At 43.1% G+C, this 27,634-nt stretch overlaps 1 protein-coding gene across 1 annotated transcript in view; it reads right to left on the bottom strand.

Moving 5' to 3' along the window:
* Positions 1-27,634, bottom strand: part of vwc2 (von Willebrand factor C domain containing 2) — a 279,575-nt gene that overhangs the window by 194,128 nt on the left and 57,813 nt on the right. Inside the window, exon 4 of the mRNA XM_068053124.1 lies at positions 20,863-20,992. Within this exon, the coding sequence (XP_067909225.1) occupies positions 20,863-20,992 (130 nt within the window). The remainder of the gene's footprint in view (positions 1-20,862; positions 20,993-27,634) is intronic.

Genomic DNA, 27,634 nt, shown 5'->3' with positions numbered 1-27,634 from the left:
GCATTCTGCCACATTCGCCGCCTCAGCTGCCACCTCCGTCCTCTCAGTAGATGGACCCCGTGACTCCCAATCCTCAATTAGCCTGCTGCCACTCAATTGTGTTCGGCCAGCTGCTGATTGCCCCAATGGTTGCCACACCCACTTCCAGTCCCGAGGTCAGGACCTACGGCCTAGAAATAAAATTCAGCCCTTTATTTCCTGATTGAAAATGTTTATCTGAAAGGAGCCAGAGAGGACTTCACAAGAAATAAAGAATAAAGAACATGGATATAAACCATACCATACTGAATCTCAGGTGTACAGGGTTTTAGTTTTGGCATCTTCATAAGTTCAGAATACTCCTCATTACGACTGGGTTCTTTTAAAAATGAATAGTGATTATAGCAATGCACTGCACGGGTCTTACTGCAATTAAGGCAATATTAACAGCTGTTCTGGTAAAAGCTGGTCAATTATTTTCTTCAATTACATAAGTTGCACTCTAAATTCAAATAGTCCAACTAAATAATTAATGGCTTCCTTCATGTAATTGCTTGCAACAGAGGGTTACTGATTAAAGACTACCCAATTACACACGTTAGTTATGATTTTGTGTTTGTGAACTGAACAATAGTAAGTCCCTACCTTAGAATACCTAAAGCTTCCTGTCCAGTCCAGAGGGAAGGGTGAGTAATGGTTCGCAGATTGGCAGAAAAGCAGCAACAGTTCTAACGAAGGCCTGAGGCGAATGTACTGCTGGCCTGCCCCAGCAACCATACTATAAAATCATGTTGATTCTGGTTTCTTTAAATCTTGCAATGTAGAGCAGACTCTTCTTTAGGGAGCACCAAAATCAATGTTACAATGCTTTTTGAATGCAGAAACATGAGCTGTATTCTTAAGACAAAACCTGTATGCTTTATGGGATCTGTAGCCAGTTAACAAGGGAAATTAAGTACCATTTCCAATATATTTTACTCTTCAAATCTTTTGTGCAGTGCAGGAAGTTTGCAATTTGTAACTTGGTTATTCTAAGTGCACTTGTGCTACTTTGTAATATTCATCTCATTACAGAATACCTGCATCTAAATCTATGAATAATTATATAATTATATGCTTATTTCAGTTGAGTAATTTGCCCTATCAGGAGAAATGGAGGCAAAAGACAGCAAGTTGTGAAAGTCATGATGTGCTGATTTTGAAAACATGCATGTTATGAAAGTAGTTCCTTTTTTTGTTAAACTTTGAGGACTTGAGTTTTAAAACTGAAAATAGGATTCCATAGATGCTGGACTTGGTGTTTTCTTTAAAACAAAAAAAGTCATCCTAAGGTCTTTTGGACTTGGTTTGCACACATGTACCGGAAGTCACCTGTCTTCAGATAAATACCCAGAAGGGGCTTTTTGCCTTGGGGGAGATGTTTACTGAGAAGTGGCAGGTCCAGATTTACAGGTGTCAGGAGGCTTGACTCTTGAGATATTGTTTTGATTTTGTTTTGGACAGTCAGTTGAAGTTTTAAAAATCAACTTGGACAAAACCCCAGCTCAGCCTGTCCCATCTCTTTGAAAAGCCTGCCACTTTTTCCATCTCTTTAAGAAGTTCTTAGAAGCAAGTTTAAGAAATAGAGAAATTGATGATGCATTCCTCCTGAAAGGCCTGCCTGAAACCCTGATTGCCGCATTTCTTCTGAGACACTGGAAAAACCTGCCCGATAAATCCTCGACGCCACCTGACTGAATTGCTCCAGAGAAAGATCCCAGTGACAATTGTCTACGCATATTTGGGACGCCAAAGCAAAAGAGGGACAACTGACATCTTTTCATATCTTCTCATTTTTCTTCAAGAATTAACAAGTATTTGGCCAAGTATTCTTTTTTGTCTTTTTTTTGTAACAGAGCTCTAAAAAAAACTCTATTTTCTCAATTAACCGGTGTGTGTGTGTGTGTGTGTGTGTGTGTGTGTGTGTGTGTGTGTGTGTGTGTGTGTGTGTGTGTGTGTGTGTGTGTGTGAATGCTTTGCTTCATTACTGATTAAATATTGTTTTATAATAAATGGATAATTTTGTTGTTTAATAAATAAACCTGCTTGGTATATTTTATGCTGGGATAAAAAGAGAGTTTATGATTGACTGTATCGGTGACTGGGTACGCACTTAAATACATGTTGTGACCTGTGGAGAAGTGAAACTAGAAAAGACAGTGCACACTTCCCACCTCGGTCATAACATATAATTGGGGGCTCTGTATGGGATAACCCAATGCCGACGACATACAATTGTCAGTGGGGTAATAACTGAAACGAGGAAAAGTTAAAAAAACTGGTTTCTTGCACATTAGAACAAAGTTTACACTACCGGAATGTCTGTCAGTTGCCAAGACCTTTCTGGGGAAGGAGGATGTATCCCTGAGTGATTTGAGAAACTTAACCAAGGCTAGGCTAAAGGATTTGGCATAATTGTTGGTATCAGAGTTAAAATCAGGAGCTAAGAAAGCAATATAAATACAGTATTGGCACAGCATTTGCAATCAGAAGAAGGCAAACCACATAGTAGTATAGTTGAATTAGCTAAAATTCAGTTGCAGATGAGGCAGCTTGAACTTGACAAAGAAAAAGAAAAAGAAAAAGCAATACAGGTGGAAAAACCTAAGCTTGAATTTCAAAGAGAAAGTAAAAGAGAAGGAAGGGAATTCGATGGAACTACTATGAAGGGGTGGTCTTGACTCCAGCGAAAATTTTAGTGGAGAAAGATCTGACTCCAGCCCAGGACCCAGTGGAGAACTGTTCAAATTTGTACAAGCGCTCCTGAAATTTGAGGAAAAGGACATAGAGGTATTTTTAATTTCTTTTGAAAAGATAGACAGACAGATGATGTGGCTGAAGGAAAGCGGGACACTGCTTATGCAAAGCAGGTTGATGGGCAGAGCTCATGAAGTTTATGTCATGCCTTCTGAGGAGGCTTCTGCAGATTATGAGATGGCAAAAAAGGCTATTCTCGCTGCTTATGAGTTGGTCCCTGCAGCGTGCAAGCAGACATTTCAGAACCTCCGGAGACAATCTGGGCAGACTTATATAGAATTTGAGAGGGTAAAGCAAATTAATTTTGATCGTTGGATACAGATACTAAAGGTAGAGGCCACGTATGAGAACCTTAGGGAACTAATTCTCCTGGAAGAATTTAAAAATTCACTCCCTCTGTTAGTAAGAACCCATGTACAGAACCAAAAGGTTTCAACGGCGAGACAGGCAGCGGAAATCGTTGATGATTACGAGCTTGTTTATAAGCCCAAACCCTTTGTCCGTCACCCCCACAAACCCGAGAAAGATAAAAGGTGGGAGGGTGAAAGGAAGGCAAATAGCCGGGAACAAGAAGGGACAGCTGGGAATGCTCCGGATCTCCTCCTCAGGCCAGAAATTAAGATGATGAGAGTGCAAGTGAGGTCCGCAAGCCTAAGTGTTACCATTGTCACAAGGTAGGACATCTTCATGCAGAATACTGGAAGTTGTGGTTTAAACCCATGGGACTTATTTGGGTGCGCAAAGCCAATGTAGAGAAAGGGGCCCTGACCGAGAGTATGACAGATCAGGCTGTAACTCTGACTGCAGCTGTAAGGCCAAGTACAAAAACTGCTGTCAGTGTGGGCTTGTGAGTAAGATACCTGAGAGTTATAGGGAATTCTTGTCAAAAGGAAAAGTAACTCCTTATCCATCAAGTGAGGCAGGTAAACCTATAATTATACTTAGGGATACAGGGGCCACCCAAACTCTTTTGCTGGGAAAAGGCATAACTTTGCCACTAGAGAGTGCACTGAATGCCAAGGTTTTAGTGAATGGTATTGGTGGGGAGTATATACCCGTACCTTGGTATCGGATGCACTGAGAGTGTGACCTAATGTCTGGACTGGTAACTGTAGTAGTTGTCCATAGTTTGCCTGTAGACAGAGTTGACCCACTCCTGGAGAATGATTTGGCTGGAGTGAAGGTAGTAGCTTCTCCAGTAGTCACTAAAAAACCAAGTGAAGTTAAAGAAACAGAACAGTTGCAGGAATAGGTTCCAGGAATCTTTCCTTCATCTGTAGTGACCCGAGCAATGGCGAAACAATTCCATTGTCGGAAGTAAAGATGGCATCACAGACAGATAACCAAATATCTGTAACTTTCTTTGGGGATTTAGATAATCCAAAGGAAATGTTCAGCAAGTCTTCTCTGATCAAGGCTCAGCAAGCTGATCTAGAGTTAAATAAAGTGGCACAATCAGTTGTAACTTAAGTTGAAGCAAAGGGAGTTTCTGAACAATACTCTAATAAAGATGGGATTCTGATGAGGAAGTGGAGACCTCCTCACAGACCTGTGGATGAATAATGGACAGTTGTTCATCAGATACCACTCAAGTATCGCCGGTAAATATTAAGGATAGCCCATGAAATTCCTATAGCAGGACATGTGGGGATCTGGAAGACCCAATCACGTATAGGTCGACATTTTTACTGGCGAGGTCTTTCCAAGGACATGGTGCAGTTTTGTAAAACGTGCCATACTTGCCAGATTGTGGGAAAATCGCAACATGTCATAAAACCGGCACCTCTAATTCCCATACCAGTTTTTAGGGAACCATTTAGCAGGGTGTTGGTAGACTGAAAACAAAAGCGGGACACCAAAATGTACTCACTATCATGGACATGGTTTCTTGGTTCCCAGAGGCCATTCCCTTGGGAACAATATCTGCTCAGGTAGTGGTAGAGAAGTTAACCCAGTTCTTTACTAGATATGGATTACCGATTGAGATTCAGTTGGATCAAGGTTCCAATTTTATGTCTAACATTTTTCAGGAAGTTATGGGTAATTTGGGTATAATACAGTTAAAGTCCTCGGCATACCACCCACAGACACAAGGGCCTTTAGAAAGGTACCATAAGATCCTCAAGACAATGATCAGGGCAGACTGTCATGAATATCCTCACGATTGGGATAAAGGGCTAGAATTTCTTTTAGTTGCCACTATGGATTCATTTAATGAGTCTACCAGTGTTGTTCTTTTGAATTAATTTATGGACATGAGATAAGAATTCCTCTAAAACTAATTAAAACTAATTAAAGGAAAGTTTCTAGAACATAGGGACGAATCTTCTGTTTTAGATTATGTAACTGTGTTCCAGTAACGGCTCATGAGAGGCTGCAAAGTGGCTCAAGAACACCTTAAAGTTTCCCAAACAACTGTGAAGAAATGGGCAGACAAGCATGCCAAGACCCAAACATTTCAACCAGGGGATGAAGTGTTAGTATTACTGCCTTTACAGGGTGAACCACTGAAAGCTCGGTTCAGTAGATCATATAAAGTGGTCAAAAGAATTGGTAAAGTAAATTATTTGACTGACACCCTAGAACGCCGGAAAAAGAATCGGCTGTGTCATATCAATATGTTAAAACAATATTATCGCTGTGAGGAGGATAAGCAAGCTCAGGTAGTCAGGACACAAGGATGAAAAGGATAGTGAGGTTGAGGCAGAAGGAGACCTAGTCAATTCTCAAATTCAACCTCCTACTATCCGGTTAGCTAATACTGAATTGTTAGGGAGATTGGACACTATGTTTTCATATTTAGATGCAGAACAACGAGAAGACCTAACAAGGCTACTCACAACTTTTAAAAGCGTCTGTAGGGAAAAGTCAAGATGCACAACCTTAGCCACACATGCAGCTGAATTTTATAAGACCAATGCCACGTGGAGGGGGTGGGCTGTCTGTCCCTGGCAATGGCGTCAGCTGCCTGTGCGCAGGCGATGATGCCATTTTTAAAGGGCTATTAGTTCTACTGGCATATTTAAATATTTAAAGAAACATTTAATGAAATTAAATAAGTACATCGCTTTTGCCCCTCTCCCACCCCCACAATAACAAAATTAATTACTTGCCCTTTCCACCAAAAAGCACTTACATTTACCACCTGACCTTTCCCCCCCAACTGCACAAACTTTAAACTACAACCCTTCCCACCATCCCCTACACCCATGACATTAATTTGACCCTGTCCCCCCCACTCCTGATAAACTTACCGCTTTTCCCCCCTCCCCACCAGTGTGGCGCCTCGTTTCCCTGGACACAGATCCGAAGGTGCGGGAGTATCGGCCGCTGGGCCAGAGATCACAGCAGGACATCGGGAGGTGAAATAAGTTTATTTAAATTAATTATTTTAATTGGTTTCAATATTCAAATTATGGTCCTGTCGCCAAGCGGTGGGGAGGCCGACATGGTGCTTCACCGCCGCGGGGCGGATCGGGCTGGGCCGGGCCCTGCCGGCGTCGAGGTCCATGGCGGGCCTCATCTTCAGGCCCCCCCCCGCCACGGATCCCGACATCGAGGGCTCCTTAAAATCCAGCCCATGATGTGGATGTCAGGGAATCCTTTCCAAGAAAACAGCCTCCTCATCGCTTAAGTCCAGAGAAACAGGCCCAGATAAAAGCAGAAATCCAATACATGTTGGAAAACCATCTCAGTGAACCCCATGTCAACCCTGTAAAAACACATATAGTAAAAACACATATAGTAAAAACACATAAGAACTTAGTTGAAACAAAGGGGCTAGTCACATAACAATGAACAGTGTGTTAAAGCATAGGGGGGCTAGGTAGAAAGGGGCCACAGCACACAGATGGCCGAGGAATTGTACATAGTATAGAAAAGATATTGAGGAGGATCCCAGACACTGTCCTTGCACGTAGTAGATAAAGGGGAGTCGTCATGGACACCAGATATGATTAGACTCATAGTAGACAATGGGAAACTGTGAAGTTTTGAACAGGTTCTCACTGAGCCAAATAAGGAATTATCATTATGTCATTATACCAGACCCCTATGAGTAAGTAAAAGGGGCGGGACTTGGAAACAAGATTTAACCCCTGACTGAAACCAGGGAATGTACGAGAACCCCGGGGAAGAACACTCGAGAAGATACCCCTGAGCCAAGGGCTCAGAGAAGAGAAGAGCAGCCGCAAGTCTTAGACTGATCACCTCGTGCCTTGACTGGTAGTATTCTGTGCAAGTAGTGAGAGCTTGTATTTGATAATTCTTGATACTGTGCAAGTTAGTGAGAGCTTGTATTTGATGATTTAGTGTGTGAATAAAGTATTGATATACCTTTCACCAATCGGATTACGTGGATTCCTTAAGAGTAAGTGCATATTAGGCACAACACCAGTCAAAGCAGCTGGAGTTCCCCAGTGGTGTTAGTGGCTACACCTGATGGTTCAACCAGTTTCTGCATAGACTACAGAAAGATTAATGCAGTAACAAAGGCAGACCCCTATCTAATTCCTCACTTGGAAGACTGTATTGACAGAGTGGGCAGTGTCATGTTTCTTACAAAAATAGAATTATTAAAGGGATACTGGCAAGTTCCTTTAACACCAGATGGTCTTTTCCAATGATGAGTGATGCCATTTGGGCTAAAAAAATGCCCCAGCCACTTTTCAGAAACTAATGAACCAAGTGGTAGCCAGTGTTCCTAACTGTGTGGTTTACTTTGATGATCTGCTGGTATACAATGATACTTGGAACAACTATAAGCTCTGTTTAGAAAATTACAATAGGCTGATTTAATGATAAACCTTGTCAAAAGCAAATTTGCAAAAGCCAGAGTAACCTACCTTGAGCATAGAGTAGGGCAAGGACAAATGTTGCCAAGAACAGCAAAAGTACAAGCATTGGTGGAGTTCCTCACCCCTAGGACTAAGCGAGACATCATGAGGATTTGGGGATGTGTGGTTTCTAGTGCAAGTTTGTACCAAATTTTAGTACTATAGCTGCTCCACTGACAGAATTGCTACAAAAATAGAAAACCAAGTTAGTGTGGTCAGGGGAATGCCAAGCATCTTTTGAGAAGCTGGGAGCCATTTTGAATAACAAACCAGTGTTGGCTGCTCCAAATTTCACTAAGTCCTTCAAGGTAGCTCGTGACCTGGGGGTCAGTGCAATCCTGTTACAAGACGATGAATCAGGCATAGAAAGGCCAGTGGGATAATTTTCCTAAAAGCTAAATCAACACCAAAAAAGATACTGAACAGTGGAAAAAAAACCCTGAGTTTATGACTAGCTCTTAAGCATTTTGAGATCTATGTCCACCACGACTATAGAGAAACACTGGTATATACTGATCATAACCCCTAGCCTTTGTGGAAGAATTCAAGACCCAGAATACCAGACTATTCCGATGGAGCTTTTACTATTGCAACCTCATCACTTAAAGATTATCCACATTATGGGACAAAATAATGTAATTGCAGATTTATTTTCCAGAATTTAACTTTGCTTTGAGTTATCTCAGTACAAAGATGGTACAAAGCAGAACTGTATTAGCTGCAGGTAAAGAGTGAATGAGAATGAGTATGTAAATGTGTTTTAATATTTTTTCATCTATTTTTTCCACACTTTGTAATAAAACGCATTTAAAAATGGTGTTTCATTCCTCCAACGGTGGAGGTGTTACGAAAGTACTTCCATTTTTTGTTAAATTTTGAAGACTTGTGTTTTAAAACTGAAAAAAAATTCCATAGATGCTGGACATTTTTTTTTTTAAAAAACGTCATCTTAAGGTCTTTTGGACTTGGTTTGTAAACAATGGGCTGAAGTTTACCAGCCCCTTGCTGCCACAGGTCGCGGCGGGGGGGCTGGTAAAATTCTGTGGGGAGAGGCCCGCCTCGACCCCGGCATGGAGAATGGCCTGCTGCATCTTACCAGCGACGGGGGGACCTCGGTGTGGCCCCCCACCCCCAGCTGCGTGGCGGCGGGACCTTCATCTGAATATTTAAATGCACACTACTAATATGTAAATGAACTTACCTGCAGGCGGTGGCCACCCCACACCAATTTTACGGCTGCCGTTCGTACCTTGCAAGCCTTCGAAACTCCGTACAGAGCTCCGAGGCGAGAACCCGGTGGGGAGGGGGGAGCAATAAAATGTTCAGGGTGGGAGGAGTGGGGGAATGGCAAAACCAATTTTATTTGGCTGTGGGGATGGTAGGAAGCGGCTGAGGGTCAAAGGGAACAAATTTTAGGGGGAAAAGTCTGGGAGATCAAAACAAGTTCATTATGTGGGGAGAGAGAAATCTGTATTTAAAATACCAATTGGGGGCTGGAAGATGGAATTTAGAGTGAAAATAAAATGTTATTGTTATTTCCCAGAGACCGGGATCTTTAAATATTGAAATATTACTGAAGGGCTTGAAGCCCTTTAAAAATGGCGCCGGTGCCTGCAGAGTGGCGCCAGACGCCATTGACAGGGATACGGTGGCCACCCCCTCTACATCATCGGGGGCAGCCGCTCCGCCCCCTTTATTTAAATCAGCCCCTGCGCGTAATATCGCGGGGGCTGTGCGGCAGCACTTCCCTGTCAGAAGGCTGCCAAGTTTGAAGAGCGCGCCGCAGAGCTAACGCAATTCAGCCCAACAGGTACTGAAGTCACGTGTCTTCAGATGAATACCCAGCAGGGGCACTTTGCCTTGGGGGAGATGTTTACTGAGAAGTGACAGGTCAAGATTTACGGGTGGTCAGGAGGCTTGACTCTTGAGATAGTGTTTTGGTTTCACTTTAGACAGTCAGTTGAAATTTTAAAAATCAACCTGAAGGACAAAGCCCCAGCTCAGCCTGTTCCATCTCTTTGAAAAGCCTGCCACTTTTTCCATCTCTTTAAGAAGTCCTTAGAAGTAAGTTTAAGAAATAGAGAAAATAATGATGCATTCCTCCTGAAAAGCCTGCCTGAAACCCTGATTGCCACATTTCTTCTGAGACACTGGGAAAACCTGTCCGATAAATCCTCGACGCCACCTGGCTGAATTGCTCCAGAGAAAGATCCCAGTGACAATTGTCTACACGTATTTGGGATGCCAAACCAAAAAATGGACAACTGACATCTTTTTACATCTCTTTTTTTCTTCAAGAATTAGCAAGTATTTGACCAAGTATGCTTTCTTGCCTTTTTATTGTAACAGAGCTCGAAAAAGTAAATCTCTTTTTTTCGATTAACAGATATGTAAATGTGTGTGTATGGGCTAAGGTAAAAAGGGAACTTTCATCTTTCAATGTGTGTGTTAATGCTTTGCTTCATTAGTGATTAAGTCTTGTTTTTTAATAAACGGTTAAGTTTGTTGTTTATTAAGGAAACCTGGTTGGTGTATTTTATTCTGAGATAAAAATAGGGTCTATGATTGACCGTATCGGTAACTGGGTACACATTTAATATATGTTGTGACCTGTGGAGAAATGGAACTAGGAAAGACACTGCACTCCTCCCAGCTCGGTCGTAACAATGCAGGTTACAAATTACAAAAATTGTAAGCAAAAACTTCACTTAGCATAAATGCCTTGTGACATTTGTCATGAAGATGCTTCCATTATTAATATTTTTGAGGACTTGTGTTTAAAAGACTGTGAAAAATACCTGAGGAGATGCCTGGGCTTTTTTTTAAAAAAAAGTCACTGGAAGGACATTTGGGACTTTGTTTTAAAAAAATTACTGGAAGTCACACGTCTTAAGCTAAGTAAACAGCCAGAGTCTTATGGACTATGGAACTCTTTGGACTTAGAGAAGTCACATGTCTGGATTTATGGGTGTCAGGAGTTTTGGGTTTGTTTTTGGATATTATTTGAAGTTCAGTTGGTGTGTATCCGGCTAAAAGAGAAGCCACCCAACTCATCCTTTTCCACCTTCTTTGGAAAATCTTATGAGGATCCAGTGTGATAGCTGAAACTACTCATGTAGTAATTCTCCTGAAAAGCCTGCAAGTCTACTCCTTGACATCTCCTGAACAGAACTGCTCCAGAAAGATCCCAGTGACAGCCGTCTATGTGTACCTGGGTGCAAGACCAAAGGGCCATCTGGAACATTCCATATCTTATCCTTTTCCTTCAAGAATTGACAATAACTTGGCCAAAGTACTTTTTTAAGTTGATCTCTGCAGAGCTAGTTTCTTTCATTTTTCTTTATTTTTCCTTTAACTGTTGTGTGTGTGTGTGTGTGTGGTGTGTTAGAATATTTTAGAAGGGTAGATATTTATGCTTTCATATTTCAAACTGTGAGCTTATAAGCTTTGCATCTTTATTGAATAAGTCTTGTTTTATAATAAATCAACAATTTTGTTGTTTATTAAAAAATCCTGGTTGGCAGATTTTTATTCTGAAACTAATATAGATAAAACATCTAATTGGCTGTATCGGTAACTGGGTAAAATATTTAAATATATGTGGTGACTAGTGGAGTAGCGTGGAACTACAGGGACAGTGCATTCCTTCAACCTCGTCCTAACACATTTCTGAAAGTAGAAAAAAGCTACCCTAAGGTGCATGTGGCATGATATTGGGGCTTGGGGCTGCAAAACACTTTAAATAGGTCTTTTTTATATAGTCCAGCTTCATGAAAGACAAGATGCACAATTCCCTTGTGGGCTTGCACTGTATACTCAAAATTGAATGCAACCACTTGATCAGTGAAATCAGCTCATTCTAATAATAGCACTTCAAAGATACAGGTATTTATTAAATCTGGCTCTTGATGTTGAAAATGTGCTGCATCTCCTGTAAATAAATTTAATGAGGAGGACTAGAAATTAGGCCAGGACCAGTATATCTGGGTTCCAGCCTAATGTCTGGAATTCCATGAGGCCTTTTAAGGGGTGCAGCCTCTGACGATCACCTCTTCCCATTCAAAGCATTAAATTGAGAAAATGCAGAGTGCAGAATACTGCTTCCATCTCCCACGCCACCCACCCCACCCCACCAGCCCCCCCACCCCCACCCCACTCCCCACATTTCCAGGGCAGTGTCTAGTCTGTACTATGTCAGCCAATTATAGCCGGCATGGTGCCAGGGATTTTACAGTTGTCCGGGTTGGTAACCAATCCCATTACTGTTTAGTGATCTGTGCTGTAAAGGGCACATAGGTGAATGTAAAATGCAGAGAAGATTGACTTTAATGCAATTCTGACACTCACATGAATGATGTTCATTTGGCTGAGGGCTGCTGGAACCTATGGAACAGTACCACTACCATGACTCACACCTTCAGGAAAGGAAAAGAGATTAGGGAATAATAGGCAAAGAATGCATCATGGGGCTGAATTTTCAACCTTTCTGCTTGGTGGAAATGTGATGATATCATCTTGAAAATGGTGGTCAATGAATTATTGCAGCCATGACATTGTTCACTGGGCCGACTGTTGGGTGGCGGAATAGCCCCATGAGTCAGGCAGTAAGCCTCCTTAAAATAGAAGTTAGGGTCCTGTGATCCCAAGTGCCATTTTTGAATTGAACTGGCTGGAGTGTGGTGAGATGGGAAGATTGTCCATTGCTAGAGATCTGTTGACTGTGTTTGGATAGACAGTTGTGAAACTATACAAGGACAGTCTCATAGAGCTGTGCAATCAGGGGAGGCTTTGAAAAAAGATGGCATGGTCAATCATATCAAATTCATAGAGTAGCAAGAAGAATAGGTAGGAAATACATCCCAGTCACAAAGCATAAAATTTGTAACTATGGTCAGAGCAGTCTTAGTATTGCAAGCGGAGTAGAAACAGACTGGAAAGATTAAAATAGGGAATTTTGAGAGAAGAGTATTGAGTTGTGCGGTGATGACCTAGCTGAAGATCTTAGAGAAGAAAAGTAGGCGACAGATGTGATAGCTTGGTCTAAGACTTGTTGGTTGAGAAGAGGGGTGATGATAGTAATTTTGAAAGAGAGAGTATCTGAGGAAAGAGCCATTAACAATCTTGGCTAGCATGGAGACTAATAGGGCTAGTTAAGTGGTCAAGTGTTGAGTGAGGAAGAAATCAAGGGAGCAGCGGGTGAGAGGATTTCACAGAAGAGATAGTTCTTGAAAATGATAAAGGGGGATGGAAGGAAAGCTGCAGAATGATTGGGGTTGAGTAGGCAGGAGACTGATGGATGGCTGGGAGCAAAACAAAGAGAGTTGGCAGCAGAGACAGTTGCATATGTTGTCAAACTTCAAGGCAAAGTTTTTGTTTCATGTGAAGATGGTGAGAAAGTAAGAGAATGTAGTGTTATGGTCAAGTTTTTAAAAATGTATTCATCGGATGTGGGCGTCGCTGGCTAGGCTAGCATTTATTGCCCGTCCCTAATTGCCCTTGAAAAGGTGGTGGTGAGCTGCCTTCTTGAACCACGTGAGTTACGTACACCCACAGTGCTGTTAGGAAGGGAGTTCCAGAACTTTGACCCAACGACAGTGAAGGAACAGCGATATAGTTCCAAGTCAGGATGGTGTGTGACTTGGAGGGGAACTCGCAGATGGTGGTGTTCCCATGTATTTGCTGCCCTTGTCCTTCTAGTTGGTAGTGGTCGCGGGTTTGGAAGGTGCTTTCGAAGGAGCCTTAGTGCATTGCTGCAGTGCATCTTGTAGATGGTACATACTGCTGCCACTGTGCAACAATGGCAGGGAATGAATGTTTGCGGATGGGGTGCCAATCAAGCGGGTTGCTTTGTCCTGGATGGTGTTGAGCTTCTTGAGTGTTGTTGGAGCTGCACCCATCCAGGCAAGTGGAGAGTGAGGAGGGGTCGAAGGGCTTCCCTCTTTTTCCTCTCCTTGTTTGACCACATCAGGTGTCGTTCTTTTTTAAAGTGGATGTACTGGCCATTTCAGTAGGTGTTTGATTGGTTTTTGCTATGATCAGAAACCCCAAGTAAGTAATCGGACACATATTCTTGAGTTTAACAAAGAAAGAGGTTAACTTTATTGTACCTAAACAGAACTAATGAAAATAATAAACTGCATTCGAACTTTCACTCACACACACACTAGAGGTTTAAACACACACACCCTAATAGATTACGCAGTGGGGAAAGATAGATTGGTTGAGTTAGAGACAATAGAAAAAGGGGTATACAGTCTGTAGGGCTGGGTGATTCGGCTGGCTTCTAGATGAATTCAGTGGTCCTGAGGCTTTTAGTTTGAAGAGGTAGATGACTGGTTTGGTGGGTCACTTGGAGAGTGCGATGCAGATGATTTCTTCCAATGGGGTTTCTGATTGTAGCCGGAGTATGCAAAGGTGGTCAGTCAACAGGCAGGATTTGAAGCTTGTAAGCTGGAGTTGAGAGAGAGAGAGGGACCCCCACTTGAGTCTGCATGTGTTAGAGTCCAGATGATTCTCCTTGCTGCTACAGAGAAACACAAGCTTAAAACCACAGATGGGGAGGGGCTTGTCACATGATAGTCACTCAGTGATTCAAGCATAGTAGTTAGCAGTATTTCTTCTTGCTAAAAGAAAAAGAACAAGCAGTTCCCTTAAACTTCCTGGGTCTTGGTTTTTGCTGGGATGAGCAGACATTTCGTCTCCCTCCTCACAGGCCTTGCAATGTAGGATACAGTGTTGCAAATTAGGTGGCCAACTTAAACTGCTAACAAAGTCATCTTTTAACTTTTTTTATTTTTAAAAATATAAATTCAGATTTCCAGTCAGTGCATTAAAGAAAATTATCATTCAACAAAGCAGGTTGGCGTGACAGTGGATTTCAAAGAAGATAAGCAAGTGGTAAGAAAACTTTGTTAGCGGTCAAGATCTTCGGAATCAGAGATGATAAGATATGAAAGATTAGGGGTCGAGTGGGTAGTCATGGGTATGATGGGAACATCCATGTGAATGATAAAATTGAGTGAAGATAGGAGTGCAGAGAAGATAGAGGAGAGGGGAGGATTGAAAATACCTAAGCTATGAGAGAAAGTAGGTGGTGAGAAAGTTAATCTGTGGCTTGCAAGCACAGAACAAGGATTTTGAATTAGAAGTGGGAAGGGAGGAAGTGGGTGAGGTATTCAAATGAGGTAGTGTAGTGGTTATTGTACTGGACTAGTTGTTAGTTTCATCCACTATAGCAAGTCAGAGAACTGAATTTGATAATTTGGTTATTTGTGGGCTAGCATCAGAAAATATGATGATGAATGCTGCCAGATTGTCAGGACAACTAAGGAATGATACTGAATGTGACCTTGCCACAATCGCACGGAGCCCAAAAATCAATTAAACAAAAAGGTGCCAGAGGAGTAGTAGGCCAAAGTGGGCATTAGCAATAAGACCCACAGAACTACCAGGGTAATTTGTGTTAGAAAAGTAATGAAATGAATAGCCAAGCAGGGAAGCTTTAGTGAGGAGGAAAGATCACTGCCCATAAACAAGTTCCTTTCAGTTACATTCACCAATAATGAGGGGCATGAAAAAGTTGGTGTTGCTGCCCCAGGAAAGGTAGGTATGGCAGAGAATATCAAGGGAGGCAGAGAGAGAGAGAGTATGGGCTAGTTTTAAAGGAACTTGAACCAAGCACAGTGACAGAACGAAGTTAGACTGATCAATAGTGTTGAGTTTGAGAATCAACAGATGCATGGCATTGGAGAAGAAGGAGGTGAAAAGAAATAAATAGGACAAGCAAGCCAAACACCCTTTCAAACCTCCAAAACAACAATCTATAGTGAGTTCCCTGATACAAAATACAGAACTTTTTTAGTTCCCTATTTATCTTTGCCTATCTTCAATCCAAATTGTTGCTATTGCTGAAGAATGTGAAATAGTCCAGCCCATGGATGCTGTCTGCAGTATGTTTTTAGTAGTTTGTCGATAAATGCACTTGGGAGATTTTGTAAGAATCCCTTTGAACAAAGTCTATGGGTCACAGTGATTTTTTAAAAACTCATTTTATTAACGGTACAGTGATTATGCATTCCTAAAATGTCCATCCTAAAATGTTCATCCTAAATTTATCACCTATATCTCAGTCATAAGCTGATCAATGTTTATGTATTATTGCTGAGATTTAGGCATTGGTAAATTTTGAGCATCGTTAATGTTCTTACATGGCAAAATACAATAAGAATTAAATTATAATAAAAATGGAATGGTACTATGCAGATTACCCTATTCATCATTTAAAAAAATATATTCCTTATGGAAAATACATGAAATTGTGATGGAATGTGAACTCCACCCTGCATCATGTTCTAAAATATTTCTGTATCATTTAATTTCATTTGAAGTTTAACTAGGTCAATGTGTGGCAATCTTAAGATAAAACTTTAGCTGCAAGGATTTCCTGCGTTATTTGCCTTGGGATCTGTGAATAAAGTGAAATTATAAAACTTGCGAAGGGGAGGTTGGAATTAGTAGTCTCTGATCATGACCACTATTAAAGGAAGTGCTGTACCACACACAGAACTTCAGTAGGCTTTGCCTTAAAACTGACTTTAATACTTTCCAGACAACAAGAATCAGCTGTCCATCCACATGGGAGAAAGAAGTAATCAATATTGATTATTCACATGTTGAGAAAGAATTGGGATAGAAACCTTTCAACTGGAAAAAGGCCAACTTTGAGCTGAAGCTGCATTTCAAGAGCCCATTGCCGATCTTGGTGGCGATTAAAAACAATGGCGGCCCGCAAACCAAAGAGCCGCCGCAATCTCCCACGCGGCAGCTCATTTAAATACCTAGGGTGGTCCACCCCCCCCAATCACATGGAGGAGGGTGGGCTGTCCATTTCCGGTAATGGCACCAGCTGCCTGTGCGCAGGTGCTAGCTCCATTTTTAAAGGGCAGCCTGCCTTGCCAGCTTATTTAAATTTTTAAAGATGCAACTCCCAAAATTTAGTAAATATATTTCTCACGCCCCTTTCCCACCTTCCTACAATAATTACATTAACTATTTGCCCTTCCCCACCAAAACACACCTTTTAAATCTGACCTTCCCCGACCCAGACTGCACAAAGTTTAAAGTTCACCCCTTCCCACCATCCCCTACACCTATTACATTTATTTGACCCGGAATGAAACCAGACGGACCACCCGGCATCAACCTAGGCACCAGAAACGACAATGGCAAACCCAGCCCTGTCAAAGCTGCAAAGTCCTCCTTACTAACATCTTGGGGCTTGTGCCAAAGTTGGGAGAGCTGTCCCACAGACTAGTCAAGCAACAGCCTGATATAGTCATACCCACGGAATCATACCTGACAGACAATATCCCAGACACTGCAATCACTATCCCTGGGTATGTCTTGTCCCACCAGCAGGACAGACCCACCAGAGGTGGTGGGACAGTGGTCTACAGTAGGGAGGGAGTTGCCCTGGGAGTCCTCAACATTGGGTCCGGACCCCACAGAGTCTCATGGCATCAGGTCAAAAATGGGCAAGGTAACCTTCGACTGATTACCACCTACCGCCCTCCCTCAGCTGATGAATCAGTACTCCTCCATGTTAAACATCACGTGGAGGAAGTACTGAGGGTGGCAAGGGTACAAAATGTACTCTGGGTGGGGGACTTCAATGTCCATCACCAAGAGTGGCTCGGTAGCACCACGACAGACCGAGCTGGCCGAGTCCTAAAGGACATAGCTGCTAGACTGGGTCTGCGGCAGGTTGTGGGGGAACCACCACGAGGGAAAAGCATACTTGACCTTGTCATCACCAATCTGCCTGCTGCAGATGCTTCTGTCCATGACAGTATTGGTAGGAGTGACCACCGTACAGTCCTTGTGGAGACGAAGTCCCGCCTTCACACTGAGGATACCCTCCATCGTGTTGTGTGGCACTACCACCATACTAAATGGGATAGATTTCGAACAGATCTAGCAATGCAAAACTGGCATCCATGAGGTGCTGTGGGCCATCAGCAGCAGCAGAATTGTACTCAACCACAATCTGTAACCTCATGGCCTGGCATATCCCCCACTCTACCGTTACCATCAAGCCAGGAGACCAACCCTGGTTCAATGAAGAGTGCAGGAGGGCATGCCAGGAGCAGCACCAGGCATACCTCAAAATGAGGTGTCAATCTGGTGAAGCTACTACCCGGGACTACTTGCATGCCAAACTGCAGAAGCAGCATGCAATAGACAAAGCTAAGCGATCCCATAACCAACAGATCAGATCTAAGCTCTGCAGTCCTGCCACATCCAGCCATGAATGGTGGTGGACAATTAAACAACTAACTGGAGGAGGTGGCTCCACAAATATCCCCATCCTCAATGATGGGGAAGCCCAGCACATCAGTGTGAAAGATAAGGCAGAAGCATTTGCAACAATCTTCAGCCAGAAGTGCCCAGTTGATGATCCATCTCGGCCTCCTCCTGAAGTCCCCAGAATTACAGATGCCAGACTTCAGCCAATTCGATTCACTCCACGTGATATCAAGAAACAACTGAAGGCACTGGATACTACAAAGGCTATGGATCCTGATAATATTCCGGCAATAGTACCGAAGACCTGTGTTCCAGAACTTGCCGCACACCTAGCCAAGCTGTTCCAATATAGCTACAACACTGGCATCTACCCAGCAATGTGAAAAATTGCCCAGGTATGTCCTGTACACAAAAAGCAGGACAAGTCCAACCCGGCCAATTACCGCCCCATCAGTTTACTCTCAATCATCAGTAAAGTGATGGAAGATGTCATCAACAGTGCCATCAAGCTTAGCAATAACCTGCTCAGTGATGCTCAGTTTGGGTTCTGCCAGGGCCACTCAGCTCCTGAACTCATTACAGCCTTGGTTCAAACATGGACAAAAGAGCTGAACTCAGGAGGTGAGGTGAGAGTGACTGCCCTTGACATCAAGGCAGCATTTGACTGGGTCTGGCATCAAGGAGCCCGAGCAAAACTGGAGTCAATGGGAATCAAGGGGAAAACTCTCCGTTGGTTGGAGTCATACCTAGCGCAAAGGAAGATGGCTGTGGTTGTTGGAGGTCAAACATCTCAGCTCCAGGACATCACTGCAGGAGTTCCTCAGGGTAGTGTCCTCGGCCCAACCATCTTCAGCTGCTTCATCAATGACCTTCCTTCAATCATAAGGTCAGAAGTGGGGATGTTCGCTGATGATTGCACAATGTTCAGTACCATTCGTGACTCCTCAAATACTGAAGCAGTCCTTGTAGAAATGCAGCAAGACCTGGACAATATCCAAGCTGGGGCTGATAAGTGGCAAGTAACATTTACGCCACACAAGTGCCAGGCAATGACCATCTCCAACAAGAGAGAATCTAACCCTCTCCCCTTGACATTCAACGGCATTACCATCGCTGAATCCCCCACTATCAACATCCTGGGGTTACCATTGACCAGAAACTGAACTGGAGGAGCCATATAAATACCATGGCTACAAGAGCAGGTCAGAGGCTAGGAATTCTGCAGCGTGTAACTCACCACCTAACTCCCCAAAGCGTGTACACGATCTACAAGGCACAAGTCAGGAGTCTGATGGAATACTCTCCACTTGCCTGGATGGGTGCAGCTCCAACAACACTCAAGAAGCTCGACACCATCCAGAACAAAGCAGCCCACTTGATTGGCACACCATGCACAAACATTCACTCCCTCCACCACCGACGCACAGTGGCAGCAGTGTGTACCATCTACAAGATGCACTGCAGCAACGCACCAAGGCTCCTTAGACAGCACCTTCCAAACCCGCGACCTCTACCACCTCGAAGGACAAGAGCAGCAGAAGTATGGGAACATTACCACCTGCAAGTTCCCGTCCAAGTCACACACCATCCTGACTTGGAACTATATCGCCGTTCCTTCACTGTCGCTGGGTCAAAATCCTGGAACTCCCTTCCTAACAGCACTGCGGGTGTACCTACCTCACATGGATTGCAGCAGTTCAAGAAGGCAGCTCATCACCACCTTCTCAAGGGCAATTAGGGATGGGCAATAAATGCTGGCATAGCCAGCGATGCCCACATCCCATGAATGAATTAAAAAAAAACCCGTTCCCCCCCCGCACTGAAAATCCTAACTCCTGCCCCCTCCTCACGACTATCACCCAGGCTTTCCCCAAACAGGGAATTGAAGGTGCGGGAGTGCCAGCCGCCGCACTGAGGATTGCAGCAGGCCCAGTCGATTAAAGGTAAGTTTATTTAAATTTATTCATCCCATTCATTTAAATATTGTAATTCAGTTCCCGTCGCCCAGCGGCTGGGGGGGCCACCACAGAGTCTTGCCGCCGCCAGGAGGATCGGGCCCGGCCCTCCCGGTGTCGGTCTCCGTGGCGGGCCTCTGCTGGAACAATCTTCTGCCCCCCTCCCCCGCCATGCAGCCCAACGTTGTGGGCTTGGTAAAATCCAGCCCTGTGTGTGGATCATTCCAACAATGACTACACTTCAAAAAAAAACTTCATTGGCTGTAAAGCGCTTTAGATGTCCTAAGGTGTGAAAGTTACGGTATAAATGCAAGTCTTTTTTAATTTGGCTGGCAGCTCACTTTGCCTTTCAATTCACTCAGTTCAACCATATTTCCACAATTTGTTGGTGAGAAAGAGGCTTGATGCACATAAAAGCTCATCAAAGGATTCAGGTTAAAGATTTTTAAAACAGCTTTTAACATTCTAGACAGATTACTTTTTTCTTCAAATCACAATATCAGTTGTGCGTAGATTTAACCTTGTTCTGCTGCAGTTGCATTATGTTTCTTGCAATAAATTCAACTGCTGAAATATGTGGTCTGACAGCCTGATGTTCTTCTGCCTATCGAGGAGGACACATGCATGGTAGGCAGGTCATGTGAAACTTCTGTGTAAAGTAACTCGGTAAAAGGGCCATACTTGGCATTCTAGCCTATTCAATCCATGCATGGTAGTATAAATATTGGATTATGAGAAATGTGGCTGTTCCTATAAATTATATCTTTTGACACGAATGTAAATAAACAGTTGTGAGAGAGCCTGCATCATTATAAATGAGTAAAATACTACATGTTGACAAAATATATGCTATAATATATAATAATCAACTATTTTCAAATAAATTCCTCAATTAGAATTAGTTTCTATACAATATTTGATGTTTAAATTGCGAGTTAGACACAGTTTAGAAAAAATGAAAACAGTATGGGTTATTTTTGGAAAACACATACCATCTTTGCAGACAGGGCAGCACTGATCTGGTTCGTATACTGGATCCACACATTCAACCTGAGCACATTCTGCTACGGAACAGTGCACTTCCCCATTGGGCTCACAGCGGCATTTTTCGCAGGGAGAAACCTAAAATGGAAACAGCATTTGAACAGTGACAGACTAGGCTCACTTTATATGAGTTGCAGAATCGGACATAAAGAACACTTTATGAAGATCTGTGAGATGGGATTTGTATCTCATAAATGAGTGAATTGACCTTAATGTTTCCTAATGTAATAGTTCTGCATTGTGCATTTTGTTTGTATCACATGCAAAATTTGAATGACAAGGAATTATGTGAGGAGCTGAAAGCAGGGTAGATTTAACGTTGTACAATATTCATTTTCAGATTGGTTACACTGTAACTGGAGTCAGGGACAATGCTTGTTACTTTATTTTCTATCATGTGATTGGAATTAACAATCTGAATATTACTTTCAAAAGACTTTTCAAAGGAAAATAGTTCTCATAATAAGAATATGATAATACAATATGCATCAAATGTGAAAAATATTTAATGAAAATAATGTGAGCAAGGCTGGGTGATCATTCAATGTCAGCCTCTGTATCTGTCTCAAATATCCTAGGATGGTCTCATAATTTCTGGATTTCTTTTCACCATCAGATGCATGTGCTAAGATCTTTTAAAAAGTTACCTGCCAACACAATTCCTGGGAGCTGTAGGTAATCTATATCAATCAACTGTGAAAAATGTAAGCTTGGAATAACTCCAGCAAAGAGAGCTATGGCCAAACTAACCATTGCACTATAAGTATACATGATTGGCAAGAGCAGTGGGTAACAGAGCGAGCAGAGCGAGGCATAAAGTGCACAGAAGAGAGCAAGACCTCACTGAGAGAGCAGCGGGAGCAAGAGCGCAGCGGGTCATAAAGAGCCCAGGAGAGAGCAAGACTTCACTGCGAGAGTGGCAGGAAACAACAAGAGCAGAGCGGGGCATAAAGAGCCCGGGTGAGAGTGAGACTTCACTGAGAGCGGTGGGAAACAGTGAGAGCGGAGCAGGGATAGCCACCGCTGCTGCCAGTTGTAGGTTCAGAGACCGCCTTCGAAAAGAAAAATTGAGGTGTGACATCACAGGGAAGCAGGTAGGTGATTGGCTGGTGAGTATTTCCTATTGATCTGAAACTATGGAATAAACTGGTGAGTCTTACATTTCTTCTTTTTTAAAGTAAGGTTTATTACTGCTAGTAAGGTAGTGGTAAGGTTTATTAGTATTGGTAAAGTTTTATTAGCAGTAGGAAGGTTTATTGGCAGCAGTAAGGTTTATTAGCAGTAGGAAGGTTATCAGCTAACAGATAGAGGAATGGCAAGGCTGCTCCAAGCTCTAGAGTGCACATCCTTGACATGTCCCAGATAACCATATGCGCAGAAAGTGTCATCGGTTGCAGCAGCTTGAGCTGCAAGTTTCAGAACTCGAGCAACTGCAACACTGTGGAGCATCATTGAGGTTGAGAGCTTCTGGATAGTACATTTATAGATGTGATCACCCCGCAGCTTAAGAGTTATGCAGAGAGAGAGGGGATGGGAAACTGCCAGATAGTCAAGAAGAAACAGGCAGGTAGTGCAGGAGACCCCTGAGTGCACCTCACTCTCCAACCAGTATTCAGTTCTGAATACAGAGAAAAGTGATGATACATCTCGGGTGTCCAGCCAAAGCCAAGGCCATGGCATGATGGCTGCCTCCGCTGCACAAGGGGACACAAAGAATACTAGAAAGGCAATAGTGTTTGGAAATGCAATAGGGGAAAAGACAGGCATTTCTGTGGCCACAGATGTGAATCCAGGATGGTGTGTTGCTTCCCTGGTGCCAAGGTGAAGGATGTCACTGAGCAGCTGCAGAACACCCTGAGGGGGGAGGATGAACAGCCAGCAGTCGTGGTCCACATTGGTACCAATGACATAGGTAGGAAGATGGATGTGGTGCTGCTGAAAGAGTTTAGTGAGCTAGATAAGAAATTAGCAAGCAGGATCTCAAAAGTTGTAATCTCCGGATTACTCCCAGTACAACACGCAAGAGAGTACAGAAATGAGAGGACAGTGCAGATGTGCGTGTGGCTGGAAAGATGGTGCAGGAGTGAGGGCTTTAGATTCCTGGGATATTGGGACCAGTTGTGGAGAAGGTGGGACCTGTACAGGCTGGACTGGTTGCACCTGAACAGAGGTGGGACATATTTCCTTGCTGGGTGATTTGCTAGTGCTATTGCGGAGGATTTTAGCTAACTTGGCAGGGATGTGGGAACCAGGAGGAAATATCAGAGAGGAACACCAAGGTGCACAGAATATTGGGAGAGATAGATAACATAAGAGTAGCGAATAGTAAGTTATTAGGTGGGGTCAGAGAAAGGGAGAAAGTAATAAAGTCTAAATCAGTGCTAAAATATTGGAAAGGATGAAGACGAAAAAATTTGCAAGGAAATTACAGAAAGATGCAAGAATTATAGAATAGTTAAAATGGGGCACTTTACTTATCCAAATATAGGCTGGGATAGCAGTGGTTTAAAGGGCAGAGAGGGGCAAAAGTTCCTAGAGTGTGTTCAGGAAAATTTTCTACAGCAGTATGTTTCCAGTCCAATAAGAGGGGAGGTACTTCTGGACCTGGTTCTTGAGAATGAGGTGGGCCAAGTGGATCAAGTATCAGTGGGAGAACATGTAGTGGACAGTGATCATTATAGCATAAGATTTGGGTTGGTTATGGAAGAGGACAATGAATGATCTAGAGTAAGAATAATTAACTGGGGGAAAGCCAACGGGGTAAGAATGGATCTGGGCCGAATAAATTGGAGTCAAAGGTTGGCAGTAAAAACAATAGTTGAACAATGGGCTACCTTCAAAGACACAGTTAAGGTATATTCCCTTGAAAGGGAAAGGTAGGGCAAATAAATTCAGAGCTGTCTGGATGACAAAAGAGATAGAGATGAAGTTGAAGAAGAAAAGGTATGCTTATGACAGATGTCAGGTAGATAATAGAGGAGAACCAGGTTGAATATAGAAGGTTCAGAGGGGAAGTGAAAAGGCAAATAAGAGAAGCAAAGAGAGAGTATGAAAAGCTAACAGAAAAAGGGAATCCCAAAGTCTCCTATAGGCATATAAATAGTGAAAGGGTGGTAAAAAGAGGAGTAGGGCCGATTAGGGACCAAAAGGGCGATTTACGCATGAATGCGGGGGAATAGCTGAGGTGTGAAATTAATACTTTGCATCTCTTTACCAAGGAAGAAGGTGCAACCCAGGGATAGTGAAAGAGGAGGTAATTAATAGACTAGAAGGTTCTAAAATTGATAAGGAGGACGTAGTAGATAGGCTGTCTATAAGTAAAGTTGACATAGCACCAGGACCAGATGAGATTAATCCAGGGATACTGAGGGAAGTGAGAGTGGAAATTGCGGAGGCACTGGCCATAATTTTCCAGTATTCCTTAGACTTAGAGGTGCTGCCAGAGGACTGGAGAATTGTAAATGTTACACCTTTGTTCAAAAGAGCATGTAAAGATAAGTCCAGCAACTACAGGTCAGTTGGTTTAACTTCAGTGGCGGGGAAACTTCTAGAAACAATGGGCTGGATTTTAGGAGCTCATGGAGGGCCCCATGCCAAAGAGACGCTGCAATCTCAAGTGCGGAGGATCATTTAAATAGTTGGGGTGGGCTGCCTCCCCAATCACATGGAGGGGGCGGGCTGTCCATCCCCGGCAATGGCACAGTGCAGAGCCGCTGATGCTATTTGTAAAGGGCTGTCAGCCCTACCAGCTTATTTAAATATTTAAAGACAGATTGAATAAAATTAAATTAATTCATTTCTTTTGCCACCCTCCCAACCCCCCAATAACAATTTAATTAACTATTTTCCCAACCCCCACAAAACACTTAACTGTAACATCTGACCTTCCCCACCACCACCCCCACAAACTGCATAAAGTTTAAAGTACAATTCTTCCCCCCCCATCCCCTACACCCAAAAAGTTTAGTTGACCCTGTCCCCCCTACTTCCGCACTGATAAACTTACCTCCTCCCCACACCTGACCATTGTAGTGCTTTGTTTCCCGGATGTGGATCCGAAGGCTCTGGAGAAGGCCATGAAGATTGCGGCGGGCCATCAAGATTAAGGGTAAGTACAGACAAATCTATTAATTTTATTAATTAAGATCCACATGGACGCGGTGGGCCAAAGGGCCTGTTTCTATGCTGTATGACTCTATGACTCTTAACCACAACCATCTTCCTTTGTGCTAGGTATGACTCCAACCAGCGAAGAGTTTTCCCCCTGATTCCCATTGGCTCCTAACTCTTGGGTTACTAGTCAAAAACCATAACTACCACAGCACCATATCTATAAAGATTCTCTAAAATTCTCTTTTGGCATTCTTCGTGAACAGGCTGTCTTCTTTCAAGGATTGGCACAGTACCCTTTACTTTTGAGACATGACAAAGATCCTATCTAGATTGATAGGATAAAAGTCTTCTCACTCTGCCAGCTGGAAGAGTTCTGTGTGAGAAGAGTATTGGGCAGTTTCACCTGCATTGGTCCACCATGCAAAACTAATAAAAATTCAACACAAATAATGACAGTTCTCCAACCTCACCAAGAGAGCTCATTTGGGGAATAAAAATGAAATTGTCAGACGAATGTTAGAAGTGCTTGTGGTCTTCTAAGGTCAAGTTTAAAGAACACTCTTTGGTCTGAGTAAAACACCTGTCATTCTACATTCTACAGCAGGGAGTGCTTGAAATTTAATTGAATGGCAAAAAGTGGAAAAATGTTCGATTTCCTACTACTGACATTCCTTACCACCAAAATTGTTGAAAGTGTTTTCCCTTGAGGACTCAAATCTCCCACTGAAAATATAATGCTCATTCTGCCATCATTTTTTGAAATACATCACCAAATTGTTTTTTTTTAAAAATCGAACAAAATTAGCCCAATGAAATTAGATCACCCAGAGTACAATGAAGGGGGTTTTGCCACTAAATTAGATTTCCCTAATTTTGTGCAATTTTATGTCAGGTGATAGAAATCAATGTGTACAAATTATGAAAAAAAACTTGCAAATAATTTGTGGCACTAGAACCTATAAGGAAAGCATCTGCAGCATTAATGTTGCACAGAAGCAAGAGAAAGGAAATTAGTCATGGAACATTTCAGGAGGCCATTCAAAGACATATCCACCAGCAGTCATATGATGTTAAGAGACAAAGGCACGGGGCTGGATTTTTCCCGCTCGCCGCCAAAGCTTCAAACGTGGCTGGGCGCATGTGCGGGATTTGCCCCTCAGAGGTGCCGCGATATTTAGCCCACCCTTAATGACGCAGAGGGGGATGGGCACTCCGTCCCCGGCAATGGTGCCCAGTGCCACCATGCAGGTGCCGGCGCCATTTTTAAAGGGCTTCAAGCTCTTCAGGTGCATTTAAATTTTTAAAGTTACAGATTAGTAAAAAAATAAATGTAAACTTTTATTTGCACTTTCAATCCCCTCTCCCATTCCTCCCAATGACTAATCAATATATAAATTGCCCTCTCTCCCAAAACAAATTTAAATCTCAATCCCGTTCTTCACCCCCCCGAACTTTCTTTACTTTAACCTTCAACCCTTCCCACCATCCCCTCCACCAATTGCGTTAGATTTTGCCGTCCCCGCCCCCACCCTGAAAACATCACTCCTCCCCCCTCCCCACCAGTGTTCCGCCTCAGATCTCCAAACAGCCAGAATATCGCAGCAGGACAGCTGTCGCAACGAGGTAAGTGTAAATTCCTTTATTAACATAAATTTAAATATTTTTATTAGGTCCCCGTCGCTAAGCGCAGGAAGGCCGCCCTGAGGCCTCGACGACGCTGATAATGTGGGACAGGGCCTTCCCGGCATCGAAGCCCATGGCGGGCCTCTTCTGGAGGTATTTTGCGGGCTCCCCTGCCATGACCCCAGACATCGGGCGGCTGGTAAAATCCAGCCCATTGATTCTTCTCTTCTGATTCTGTAGTAACTTTGAACCACATTTCTATATTGGGGGTTGGAGGGCTACTATATTTGTAAGGTGGGATCCCGGTAGAATCCTTGCCAGCAGTGGGAGCCCACCAGTGCATCGTGGGAAAATTCTGCTGAACCGCAGTGTGACTGCGACTATGGGAGGCCATTTAAAGGGCAGAAGAGCCCTGAGGAAGTTTTTACTATTTACTGAAGGCTTTGGCCAAGACTGTGGCCTTCAACCCGTGAGAGATCATAGTGAAATAGAGACTGCAACTAGGCCCTTTCCCTTTACCCAAGCTTCTCCAGGCTGTCCCTGGGAAGAAGGGTGGAATCAAAGGAAATGGGCTGGGAACCTGAACCCTCCATCCCACCAGTCCTGATTTTCTGTAGCCATGTCTCAGTAATCCCTATGTCTGATTTCTCCCAATGCATGATTGCCTCCAGCTACCCTGTTTTATTACAGACACTGTGTGCATTGCTGTACAGACATTTTAACTGATTTTTAATAGGATTTCCTCTCACTTTATGTTTAACCATCTTCTTAGACTTCTATTCTGTAACTCTATTTATTCCCTTGCTATCAATGTCCATCTTTACTTTATTCTTTCCTATGCTGTCCTTCCCTGTTTTGTTGACATTGAAACTGCTCATGTTTCTTGTAGATCCCTCCCCCCTTCTTATTAGTTTAATGCTTTTGCCATCTCCCAGGAACAGCAAAGATGTGACTCTTCCCTCTGATTTCTTCCCTCCTCTGCAA

Source organism: Heterodontus francisci, chromosome 2 (genome assembly GCF_036365525.1).
Source record: "Heterodontus francisci isolate sHetFra1 chromosome 2, sHetFra1.hap1, whole genome shotgun sequence".
Taxonomy (NCBI): Eukaryota; Metazoa; Chordata; class Chondrichthyes; order Heterodontiformes; family Heterodontidae; genus Heterodontus; species Heterodontus francisci.
The sequence above is the reverse complement of the archived record's forward strand: the minus strand, read 5'-3'. Positions and strand labels throughout refer to the sequence as shown.